Consider the following 13,534-nt stretch of genomic DNA (forward strand, 5'->3'; position numbering starts at 1 on the left):
TCCTCCGGGAACACGTTGATAAGGTTCTATGCCTTCGATACTGCCGCTTACCAGGATGCTTCCTTTGGACGCCGGGTTCTTGTGCCCGCTACAGTGCGTCCCCTCCCATAAGGAACTGCTTTAGGACATCCCCATTGTCCAGACTTGTGGAGCCCAGTGTACCCCGCAGCAGAAAACGAGTTTTATGGTAAGAACTTACCTTTGTTAAAACTTTCTGCAAGGTACACTGGGCTCCACAAGGCGCCCACCCTGACGCACTTAGCTTCTTTGGGTTCATTTGGCATTAGCCGCTGACACTTCTCTTGTCATGAGAGTGTGGTGTATGTGGCTACTAACCGTTGTCGTCTCTTTTCCTGCTACTGCATTGGGCTGGTTAACTAAAACTGAGCTCCGGTGCTGGGAGGCGGGGTGATATAGGAGGCGGCGCTGTGCATTCTGGGAACAGTCAAAGCTTTGAGTCTGCTGGTGCCTCGGATCAAGATCCTACTCTACACCCTATTGTCCAGACTTGTGGAACCCAGTGTACCTCGCAGAAAGAGTTTTAACAAAGGTAAGTTCTTACCATAAAACTCGTTTTCTGTTATCATTGTTTCCAATTGTAAAGCGCAACAGAATTTGCTGCTCTATGGGGGTCATTCCGAGTTGATCGTAGCTGTGCTAAATTTAGCACAGCTACGATCATCTTCCCTGAGATGCGGGGGGATGCCCAGCACAGGGCTAGTCTGCCCCGCATTTCAGTCCGGCCCCCCACCAGAAGTGCAAAGGTATCGCACCCCTCCCGCCCAGCGCTGGCGCATGCGCAGTAGAGACCCGTTCGCTCGGCTGCGATAAACAGCAGAGAGCGAACGGGTCAGAATGACCCCCTATATAAGAAACGTAATAAATAAATAATATGTATCAATTTCTACATAGTATAAAATAAAGTCCATCTTTAATGGTTTAGGAAACATAAACCAAGAAAGCACTTGGACGGCCGTTTCTTCTTTGACTTGCTTCACTAAAATCATCAATACTCGGCTCCCTTTTGTCGTAGGTTGATGTGTCATACACCTAAACCTCGACAAATGCTCTATAGAATTATAAAAACAGCATCACTATACTATGTAGAGATAATTGCAGAACAATAGAATTTTAACTCTGTCGTTAGCTAGTTTTTAAAACTGATGGGAATAAATCTTTCTAATCCCCCAATTTCATGGACACATTTATGTATTATCCCTGCCTATATAGGAAGTAAGTAATCCTCCTGTGTAGTGTGCGGCAGTGTACCCCATCCAGCCATCTAGCGATGATATGTTTGTATGACCTCAGTACACAGGTGTAGCACGTGCAATGACCAGTACGGTTGATTCATCTACGGCTTGTAAGCATCCCTGTTTTTCCAGGATTGTCCATTTTTTCCAGGACTTGTACGCTCTACCCAAAACCAAACGTTTATAAATAAGATCTCCATAGAATCATTTCTAGGACACACACTACACAACGTCTTTATAATGACAACACTGTTAAACATATTTATTTATACACATAATTATTACAGATTCTCATAAGAGGTGAACCTGGCTGTTCGTTTTACTTTTAAATAGGTCGGATAGAACCAACGTGTTATGTTTAAGGCTTCTTGTCTCATATACAATTACAAGTACTCTGTAAACAATGCCATTTCAGTATAGCTAATATTTAGCATAGCCTGCTAAACAAAATGGTTTTATATCGGCAAGTCACGGATGTACAATGCACATATTACTCGTCCGTGACGTCTGAGGGCAGAGGAGCCCTGTAGGGAGGTGGCAACTGTAATTGGTGAGGTTTCAGTGTTCTAAAGCAGCGAGTGGGCAACACAAGGGGCCACCGGGAAAGGTGGAGCTGCCAGTCCTAACGGGAACAGAAGTGGAGAGCTGCCTACTCTAGTGTTCAGTAACTCCGACACGAGATAAGCCCTTGAGAATACAGTATAAAAGCTGGATGGAAAAAAAAGATGAGGTTCATTTGTTCTTTGTGTTTTCTTTTCACTAGAGGTTTATCAGTTTCCTGAAAGGGGAACTTCGGCCTCAAAAAGTGCTGTACCCCGGACCAATTTGAATGGACACGACAGCCGATCAACGTACATACATTTGCACAGTGTGCAGGCAACAAAAGTGAGGAGGTCACCCAGACCTTAGAGTTCTCTAAAGGCAGAGTTCCCCTTTAATCATCATCACACACACAGTCGCCTGCCCATTTATTTGCTAGATAGGTGTATATATATGCGGCTGACCTATGACAAATATTATAAAATTACCTGCTTAATTAGTCATTAGAAGATTGTAAACAGGAGTATATCTGGGTAAAGATTGTCTATGAAAATTGAACCTTTCACTGTAGAAAAAGGGTGGAAGTGGCGAAAAGTCCCATTCTGTATATTATGTTCCACTGGCTGATATATAAAACAAAGAGACTTCTGAAAGAAGAGCAAGGTGAAGAGGCGGAGCCTTCAGCCAGCGCAGGTGCAGACTGCTCCTCTGTTCCTGCAAATAGTTCCGTTCCGGGGATCAGGGGTAGGAATTTACATTCTGATAATGTTCATTGGTGGAGTGTTTTCTGTGACTAGCCAATGCTATAATACTGTGGCTGCTTTTATGGCTTCAACCCACCTGCAAGAGACAAGGGAGAAGAGAGATGAGCTTTCACTCGGCAATTCGTACCGTGAATAGCCTGCTGTAGATTCTGTCACATGATGAATATTCCTTTATCATTCAGATTATGCATAAAAAATAATATATATATATATATATATATATATATATATATATATATATATATATAATATAGCAAATCCAAATGTCCCGGCACTCCTTTGACCCGTCTGGGTCTATCTGTGCTCCGATGCCCTCCTTAAGGGGATTGCACCCCTCAGTATGCAGCAAATGGAGAAAGGCGGCACTCCAGAGGCTTCACCACAAGTGTTTATTGTAACATATCGACGTTTTGGGGCCAGTTGCCGCTTTCTCGAGACAACATGTCTTGAGAAAGGGGCAACTGGCCCCGAAACGTTGATATGTTACAATAAACACTTGTGCCGCCTTTCTCCATTTGATATATATATATATATATATATATAATATTTTTATTGAGCACTGTAAATAGTGGAGATGTTGCCCATGGCAACCAATGAGATTCTACCTATCATATCTGATTGGTTGCTATGGGCAACTTCTCTTGTGGTGCACACTTTACACTGCTTGATACATCTAACCCATTATAACAGAATGGTCTTGACTCTGTATCGGTCAGAAATGCGAAACAGAAAAATGCAGCATGGAGAAGAGATAGTTGATACAGACAAATAAGGACTGCAGGGGAAAAAGAGTGAGAAGAAAATGATGGAGTGCAGTGAAAGACTCTGAAGCAGTGAATGCAGTGCGAAGGGGGGGGGGGGGGGGGGGGGCACACCTAGTCATACATCTGACCCTTCCCACAGTCACTGATTCATAGAACAAACACTGTCATTTATGACGGGTTCTGCATGGAACATGACAGGAGCAAACTCCTCTATGAACACTGTAGGGATTGTTGATCCCAATGCCTGCCTGCCCCAGCTGTGCACACACATGGGTACTGGAGAGTCGGCAAGCAGAATTCCCTGTGTACCCGCAGTGCCCTGTGTGTAGCACTTACTCTCTAGCCACTGGCATCGGGATTATTAGTCACAATATCTGCTCTTGTCGCTACGGCAACAGCTGTGTAATCTGCGGGTTAGGGAAATGCGCAGAATTGTGTTGGCGACGTGTTCTGGCGTCTGCCAACTGCACTGTTGCCAGTGGGTACAGCAGAAGTGTTGCCTGCATCGGCATAAAGGTTCTTGGTGCCCGGGGTCTTATAGTTCATTCTGTTTAGACTGCCACCCTGAACAATGCCTAAAGCAGGCCTGGCTAGTTTGTGGCTCTCCAGCTTTTGTGAAACTACAAATCCCAACATGCTTTACCAGCCTGATTGGTGGGAGGGTGTGCTGGGACTTGTAGTTTAACAACAGCTGGAGAGCCACAGGTTGACTAGGCCTGTCCTAAAAGTCCCATGTGCACAGATTGCTATAGGTATCTACTGTCTGCAGTTCATACAGCTCTTAAGTGATTGATCTCACAAATTAAATATACTATGGGGTCTATTCATGAAGCAGTGAAGAGTGAAGAAGTTAGCTCCCAACCAGTAGCGGATCTTGCCACGGGCAAGCAGGACTTTCGCCCGGGGCGCCGCACCATGGCAAGATCCACCACTGTGCAGCGTGCCCCCCCCCCCCCCCCGATGTGAAGTGAACCAGACGCTACGCGTCTAGTTTCCCTTCGTGTCGCTGGTCCCCCGCTGTGAAGGGAATCAGACGCTAAGCGTCTAGTTTGCCATCATGGAGAGGACCTTTGCTGTGCAGTGCGCGATGATGTCATCGCGCACCCCACAGCATTGTGGCACAGACGCTAGGGGTCATAATTGACCTCTAGTGTCTATGCTGTGGTATGGGAGAGACGTTATGACTGACGTCTCTCCCATAGAGGAGAGGAGCGGCGCCGGCGGAGGTCTGCAGGTCTGGAATCAGGAGCGGGGTTAGTAAGTATACTTTTTTGTTTTGTTTTCCTTTCAGTGGCGCTACAAATGGGGGCGTGACTGACCACGCCCCCATATTAAGCCACACCCTAACTTTTGCCCGGGGCGCCACAAGGGCAAGAACCGGCCCTGCTCCCAACTGTCACGTGTTCAGCTCCCAACTGTCACATGTTCCGCTCCCAACTGTCACGTGTTCCACTCCCAACTGTCACGTGTTCCGCTCCCAACTGTCACGTGTTCAGCTCCCAACTGTCACGTGTTCTCGTCCCAACTGTTACGTGTTCTCCCAACTGTCACGTGTTCTGCTCCCAACTGTGTCATGTTCAGCTCCCAACTGTCTCATGTTCAGCTCCCAACTGTCACGTGTTCTGCTCCCAACTGTCACGTGTTCTCCCAACTGTCACGTGTTCTCCTCCCAACTGTTGCGTGTTCTCCTAACTGTCACATGTTCTGCTCCCTACTGTCACGTGTTCAGCTCCCAACTGTCACGTGTTCAGCTCCCAACTGTCACGTTTTCTCCTCCCAAGTGTCACGTGTTCAGCTCCCAACTGTCACGTGTTCAGCTCCCAACTGTCACGTTTTCTCCTCCCAAGTGTCACGTGTTCTCCTCCCAACTGTCACGTGTTCTGCTCCCAACTGTCACGTGTTCTGCTCCCAACTGTCACGTGTTCAGCTCCCAACTGTCACGTGTTTGAAAAATGACAGTTGGCAGCTGATTGGCTGAAGCACCATTTATCATTTGCTACGAGTTTTATCACTCGTTGATAAATGGACCCCTTAGGCTTTTACAGTCACATAATCATCTAATCCTCACCGACTCCTAAAATTTCTTACATCTAATCACGTCACTAATCGCTCACGAAAGTTTTGACTTTGTTAGTCAATATTCATATTAAAAAAAAAGTATGGGAATGCTAGGTGTGGAAAAATAATTGCACCCTTACTGTTTCCATATTGGCAAAGAAGGTTATTGGATCCACTTTATGTTACTTTACGATTTGATCCTCGGGAAGTGATGCTACCTCTATATAAGAGCAGTCTTTGCCGGTTATGGTCGGAACACTCTGGTTTGTGTTAGCACCAGGTGATTTCCAACGTGAGAACACTGAAGATAGTGATCGCTCTTCCGGAACTGTATGTATGAGCAATTATAGGGCTTGATTCAGGTTTGTTAGCAAAGCAAATTATCAAACAAAAGGGCAAAACCATGCTGCAACGTAGGTGGGGCAGATGTAACATGTGCAGAGAGTTAAACTTGTATCTACCCTGCACAGAAACGATATAACCCAACCAAATCTAACTCTCTGCACTTTACATCTGCCCCACCTGCAGTGCAGAATGGTTTTTCCCAGCTGTGTGCTTTTTTGCTTTGCTAACAAACCTGAATCAGGCTCAGAGCATATAGGATAATTCACGGAGAAACGCAAAGACCCCCAAAAGCTACATCTAGGACTCTACAGGTTTGCAAAGCATCTGCAATAGTGTCCTCTAGTTAGGCAGAGGCTAAAGTGGAGCGGTTTCATTTTAGTGCACCGGCCACGGCAAAAACCAAACAGCAGAACCTCACCACAAGTACCTCGTACCAAGCAGAGAGGCGACGGATTGGAATTGCTTTGCAGCCACAGAACCAAATAACTACTATAGGAAAATCTGAGGTGAAATGTCCAAAAGCCGTTTGGCTGACATTAAATAAAGCTACAGGACAACGAGCCTAATTCGGGCTGCGTTTTTTGCTGCCCTGCGATCAGGCAGGCACCGCCTACAGGGGGAGTGCATTTTTGCAGTGCAAGTGTGCGATCGCATGTGTAGCAGAGCTGTACAAACTAATTTCTGCTGCGGAGTACACTGGGCTCCACAAGGATTAACATCGGGGTGTAGAGTAGGATCTTGATCCGAGGCACCAACAGGCTCAAAGCTTTGACTGTTCCCAAGATGCACAGCGCCGCCTCCTCTATAACTCCGCCTCCCAGCACAGGAGCTCAGTTTGTAAGTTGGTGCCATGCAGTAAGCAGGCACATAACAGGATGCTTCCTTTGGATGCCGGGATCTTATGCCCGCTACAGTGCGTCCCCTCCCATAAGGAACTGCTTTAGGACATCCCCGATGTTAATCCTTGCGGAGCCCAGTGTACCCCGCAGCAGAAAACGAGATTTATGGTAAGAACTTACCGTTGTTAAATCTCTTTCTGCGAGGTACACTGGGCTCCACAAGGCGCCCACCCTGACGCACTTAGCTTCTTTGGGTTAGTATGGCATTAGCCGCGGACACCCTTTCCTGTGGTGAGTGTGTGGTGTAATTGGCTACGAGCGATTGTCGTCTCTAGTACCTGCTACTGCATTGGGCTGGTTAACGAAACTGAGCTCCTGTGCACGGAGGCGGGGTTATAAAGGAGGCGGCGCTGTGCATCTTGGGAACAGTCAAAGCTTTGAGTCTGTTGGTGCCTCGGATCAAGATCCTACTCTACACCCCGATGTTAATCCTTGTGGAGCCCAGTGTACCTCGCAGAAAGAGATTTAACAACGGTAAGTTCTTACCATAAATCTCGTTTTTGTGCAGCCCAGGACTTACTCTTCCTGTGCGATGGAATCCTGCAGATCGGGCCGGAGCTGACGTCCGACACCCTCCCTGAAAACGCTTCAGCCCGCCTGCGTTTTTCCAGACACTCCCTGAAAACGGTCAGTTGCCACCCACAAACGACCTCTTCCTGTCAATCTCCTTGCAAATGCCGATGCGAAAGGATCATTCGCACCATCCCGTCGTTGACCGGCGAAGCCCGTTGTAGCCGTCTGATGCGCCTGCACACTGCGGTGCACGCGCAGTTCGGATCTGATCGCCCGCTGTGCGAGAACGCACAGCAGCGATCGGATCTGAATTAGGCCCAAAGACCACAGAACCGACAAATCTACAACAGAGCGGCTGAGAAAGAAAATAATCCAGGTATTGCACTGTGCAAATCAAAGTTCAGACTTCCTGTACCATATAAGGGACTTCTAAAATGATCTAAATAACAATTACTTAAAGCTCTACTGGTGGTGCCTCTACAGCAGGGATGGGGAACCTTCGGACCTCCAGCTGTTGTTGAACTACACATTCCAGCATGCTTTGCAACAGTTTTAGCATGGCCAAATAGCAAAAATGTAGCAAGGCATGCTGGTATACGTAGTTCAACAACAGCTGGAGGGCCAAAGGTTTCCCATCCCCGCTCTACAGACTACTGAGTGACAGAGGGAATGATTTGGTAGTTTTGTCCGGATGGTAAAACCAGATTTGCCAAAGGATTTTTTATTTTCTCTCATGACTACGCATCAGCTTAATAAGCAGAGGTTGCAGTAGCAGCAGCGGAGACTGGAGAATGGAGGGAGAGGTGTGTACCTGATGGCGGAATTGGTATCTGCTGCTTTGAAGCTATAAAACAAGTTTTGCTTGTGGTAAAGCTGAAACACTGTGCCTAGTTTGGGGTTCTGGTCCCAGTTTTCAGGCACAATGCGGAAACCTAATAAGGGTAAACTTTCTGTGGCAATTTTGTCCTAGAAAGGATAAAGAAAAAAATATATATAAATAAATAAATCTGGTCTCTTAACAGTTAAACCAGGCATGTCCAAACTGCGGCTCTCCAGCTGTTGTGAAACTACATATCCCAGCATGCCCTGAAACAGTTTTGCTGTCAGAGAATGCTAAAGCTGTGTCAGGGCATGCTGGGATGTGTAGTTTATCAACAGCTGGAGGGCCGCAGTTTGGACATGCCTGAGTTAAACTAACAATTTCCCAAACTCTCGGCAGACGGAGCGCACCCTCTCTCATACAGCAGGGCAGAGGTCAGCAAACGAAACCAAACCATGGAGAAAACTGGCGCAAAACCACAAAGGATGAAATAAAATGTTCATGTTTAAAAACATAAAATACAGGGAATAACACGCAGGCAACTTTCATGTATTTCATATTCCCTGTGGCAATTTTTGCTAAATACGTTGGCTTCCTTTTGTGTGTTTTTCAGAAAAAGCTTTTTATGTCATCTCGGCAGAGTATTTATTTTTATTACCCTTGGATACGGCACAGAACTTTTATGTGGTACAATAGCATCTACTATGCAGAGCTGAGCTGTGTCATAACCAAGTGCCACTGGATGAAACAACTCATTGATAAAATGATTTGCTTTGGAGGAATTGTTTCTGTTTGTTACCCTCGGATATGACACTGCTCTTATCTATACATTGGATATGATTGTAGACCCAAACCTGATATATATGTTGTATCCAACAATAAAAATGTTCAATACTTAGTTGAGGGTGAAAAACATACAAAGGAAGCCAGAATGCAGCTAGTAAAAGCTGCGGGAGGGCTCACACAAACCAACAAGTTAAAGTAGCCTTTCCCTTTTACTGTTTTCTTTTGTCAGATGGGGAAATCAGAAAATGTTCACTGAAGTCAGTATACGATGAGATTTGTTCCATGGCCGGCCGTGCACTCACCTCACACGCAGTATATGTGTAGAGTACTTTGCCTTTAATGACAAACCAGCGTTTTTTCCAGTATTTTTTTCCCTTTTTGCACCGATGTAAATAACCACTAATTGAGGAACTTTCACCAGACGTTGCGGCCTGCGGGGAAACAGACACTGAGAGACGGTCTCACCTCCAGGTAAATAGCTGTTTTATGTTTGATAACACAAAATAACACCATATTTGTTCACATTATTTTGCTACTGAAGGAGTTGTGGAAACAAAGAGGGGACTTCCATCAGACGGAGTTGGGAAAAAACAAAACACAAGTAATGATAGATAGGCATGCACGGATAACACATCTGTTCTGAGATTACGTTATTATATGGCAGGGATGGGGAATCTTCGGCCCTCCATCTGTTGTTGAACTACACATACCAGCATGCCTTGCAACAGTTTTGCTATTTGGCCATGCAAAAACTGTTGCAGGGCATGCTGGGATGTGTAGTTCAACAACAGCTGGAGGGCCAAAGAGTCCCCATCCCTGTTATATGGGGTGTCCACCTTCAGATAACTTTAATGTACAGCTTCATCATCACCTTAGCAAACCCTCTCGTTATTGTATCACTAATATATTGCTTTATCTTTTTGTTTTTATTTCACCAAGACCTTTATTATAACACTCAGATTAAATAGATCCAGTTTCTGGGCATCGCTGCAGAGTAAGGTGGAGCATGATGTGTCGACAGCCACAAAGTTGACATATTCTGAGTATCAGCAGTCATATGTTGACATGTAACGTAAGATATTGAAATGTTTATATGGTCATAATGTCGCAAACATAGCATTTAAACCTAACCCTAAACTGGTACTAAAATGCTATGCCGACATTATGTCTACATTTCTGTATATTTACAAGATACATGCCAACATTCTGACCGGATGCCCGTCAGAACAGTTTATTGCCCCAACACAGGAGCCCCAAGAAGGAAGCGTTCTATCTGGCCTTAGGCCACCTTGGATCTCCAACTATGGTGGGACTACGAGGCTCAGCTTGCCCTGTCATCTTTTGGCAGGCTGAGCCTAGCTCTACAATGGCTGGAGAGCCACAGGCTGGCTACCTGTGCTTTAGATCACTATACTGCACACCTAAGAATACATTATTAGGTGACTGTAGCTATAATCTGTTCTCCACAATAACAGAGTGTGTGCGGCGTGCAGTATATCTCTTTATGAGATGTGGCGGCATATGTTCTGCTTAGAAATGCATAGGCGTGTAATTACTTATTGCCCGAGCGTGCAACTAGATATATGTTTCTACAGTGTGGTGCTATGAATATGCTAATTTGAAGATGTCGTATTACCAAGTGCATAATTTGTGTAACTGCTAATCCAGGGTCACAGTATCAGGCATACATATTACCCTGCTGCCCCCTACTGGGCAGACCAGGGTACCAGCTGTGTTTGTACATTGAAGCGACCTCTATTTAAAACAGGAATTTATCTGTTATCAACTGTGTTTGTCTGTAATAGAATATAGATGTAAGCAGTAGGATATAGATGTTAGCAGTAGGATATAGATGTAAGCAGTTGGATATAGATGTAAGCAGTTGGATATAGATGTAAGCAGTAGGTTATAGATGTAAGCAGTTGGATATATATGTAAGAGGTAGGATATAGATGTAATCAGTTGGATATAGATGTAAGCAGTAGGATATAGATGTAAGCAGTAGGATATAGATGTAAGCAGTTGGATATAGATGTAAGCAGTAGGATATAGATGTAAGCAGTTGGATATAGATGTAAGCAGTTGGATACAGATGTAAGCAGTAGGTTATAGATGTGATATAGATGTAAGCAGTTGGATATATATGTAAGCAGTAGGATATAGATGTAAGCAGTTGGATATAGATGTAAGCAGTAGGATATAGATGTAAGCAGTTGGATATAGATGTAAGCAGTAGGGTATAGATGTAAGCAGTTGGATATAGATGTAAGCAGTAGGATATAGATGTAAGCAGTTGGACATAGATGTAAGCAGTAGGATACAGATGTAAGCAGTAAGATGTAGATGTAAGCAGTAAGATGTAGATGTAAGCAGTTGGATATAGATGTAAGCAGTAGGATACAGATGTAAGCAGTAGGATATAGATGTAAGCAGTTGGATATAGATGTAAGCAGTAAGATATAGATGTAAGCAGTTGGATATAGATGTAAGCAGTAGGATATAGATGTAAGCAGTTGGATATAGATGTAAGCAATAGGATATAGATGTAAGCAGTTGGATATAGATGTAAGCAGTAGGATACAGATGTAAGCAGTAGGATACAGATGTAAGCAGTAGGATACAGATGTAAGCAGTTGGATATAGATGTAAGCAGTAGGATATAGATGTAAGCAGTTGGATATAGATGTAAGCAGTTGGATATAGATGTAAGCAGTAGGATACAGATGTAAGCAGTAGGATATAGATGTAAGCAGTAAGATATAGATGTAAGCAGTTGGATATAGGATGTAAGCAGTTGGATAAAGATGTAAGCAGTTGGATATAGATGTAAGCAGTAGGATATAGGTGTAAGCAGTAGGATACAGATGTAAGCAGTTGGATATAGATGTAAGCAGTAGGATATAGATGTAAGCAGTAGGATACAGATGTAAGCAGTTGGATATAGATGTAAGCAGTAGGATATAGATGTAAGCAGTTGGATATAGATGTAAGCAGTTGGATATAGATGTAAGCAGTTGGATACAGATGTAAGCAGTAGGATATAGATGTAAGCAGTAAGATATAGATGTAAGCAGTTGGATATAGGATGTAAGCAGTTGGATATAGATGTAAGCAGTAGGATATAGATGTAAGCAGTAAGATATAGATGTAAGCAGTTGGATATAGGATGTAAGCAGTTGGATAAAGATGTAAGCAGTTGGATATAGGATGTAAGCAGTTGGATAAAGATGTAAGCAGTTGGATATAGATGTAAGCAGTAGGATATAGATGTAAGCAGTTGGATATAGATGTAAGCAGTAGGATACAGGTGTAAGCAGTTGGATATAGATGTAAGCAGTAGGATATAGATGTGATATAGATGTAAGCAGTTGAATATAGATGTAAGCAGTAGGATATAGATGTAAACAGTTGGATATAGATGTAAGCAGTAGGATATAGATGTAAGCAGTAGGATATAGATGTAAGCAGTAGGATATAGATGTAAGCAGTTGGATATAGATGTAAGCAGTAGGATATAGATGTAAGCAGTAGGATATAGATGTAAGCAGTTGGATATAGATGTAAGCAGTAGGATACAGATGTAAGCAGTAGGATATAGATGTAAGCAGTTTGATATAGATGTAAGCAGTAAGATATAGATGTAAGCAGTAAGATATAGATGTAAGCAGTTGGATATAGATGTAAGCAGTAGGATATAGATGTAAGCAGTTGGATATAGATGTAAGCAGTTGGATATAGATGTAAGCAGTAGGATATAGGTGTAAGCAGTAGGATATAGGTGTAAGCAGCAGTGCACACAGTCTGGTACAGCTATAAGTCACAGTGCTCCTTAAAGACACAAAAACCTTAATCATGTCTTTGCTTACTTATTCCTGGGATGCATTTAGTACACACTGGCTTATGTAATCTCTAGGTGCATGCTATGGGCACATGTAAATCCGTGACTGCCTCCTATCTGCCCATTCTGTCATTTACGCCCCAGATCTAATTAATGACCACAACCCCTAACAACATTACATTTACCCGCTGCCACTAGGCCATAACCCATTGAGGGAGACTGTGGGATAGAGACAGAGACATCTCTATCTCTAGCGGATAGTTAGCTCATTTGGCGAAGATGACTTCCAACATTCCAAACAGAGGGGCAGATGTATTAAGCCTGGAGAAGGCATAAGGAAGTGATAAACCAGTGTTAAGTGCAAGGTGATAATGCACCAGCCAATCAGCTCCTAACTGTTAATTTACATATTGGAGCGGATTGGCTGGTGCGTTTATCACCTTGCACTTATCACTGGTTTATCACTTCCTTATGCCTTCTCCAGGTTAATACATCTGCCTGTTTGCATTGTATGCTCTGGTTGGGTCTGGGCAACTCTATTTAAAACAGGAATTTATCTGTTATCAACTGTGTTTGTCTGTAATAGAATATAGATGTAAGCAGTAGGATATAGATGTTAGCAGTAGGATAATGATGTAAGCAGTAGGATATAGATGTAAGCAGTAGGATATAGATGTAAGCAGTTGGATATAGATGTAAGCAGTAGGATATAGATGTGATATAGATGTAAGCAGTTGAATATAGATGTAAGCAGTAGGATATAGATGTAAACAGTTGGATATAGATGTAAGCAGTAGGATATAGATGTAAGCAGTAGGATATAGATGTAAGCAGTTGGATATAGATGTAAGCAGTAGGATACAGATGTAAGCAGTAGGATATAGATGTAAGCAGTTTGATATAGATGTAAGCAGTAAGATATAGATGTAAGCAGTAGGATATAGGTGTAAGCAG

The 13,534-nt window shown here is 43.7% G+C and overlaps 1 protein-coding gene across 4 annotated transcripts in view; it reads right to left on the bottom strand.

The window, feature by feature from the left end:
• Window positions 1–1,487: 1,487 nt before the first annotated feature.
• The window catches only part of FGD5 (FYVE, RhoGEF and PH domain containing 5), a 244,466-nt gene continuing 232,419 nt past the window's right edge, over window positions 1,488–13,534 (bottom strand). For 2 of the 4 annotated variants that reach the window (XM_063941238.1, XM_063941236.1), the window contains exons 19-20: window positions 9,045–9,173; window positions 1,488–2,633 (exon numbers count right to left, since the gene is read on the bottom strand). In XM_063941238.1, coding sequence (XP_063797308.1) covers window positions 2,625–2,633; window positions 9,045–9,173 — 138 coding nt within the window. In that variant the 3' untranslated portion in view covers window positions 1,488–2,624. Of the gene's footprint in view, window positions 2,634–7,947; window positions 8,103–9,044; window positions 9,174–13,534 lie in introns of those variants that run through there. The other 2 variants (XM_063941235.1, XM_063941237.1) reach the window with 2 other exon arrangements.

This window comes from Pseudophryne corroboree, chromosome 9 (genome assembly GCF_028390025.1).
Source record: "Pseudophryne corroboree isolate aPseCor3 chromosome 9, aPseCor3.hap2, whole genome shotgun sequence".
NCBI classification, from domain to species: domain Eukaryota; kingdom Metazoa; phylum Chordata; class Amphibia; order Anura; family Myobatrachidae; genus Pseudophryne; species Pseudophryne corroboree.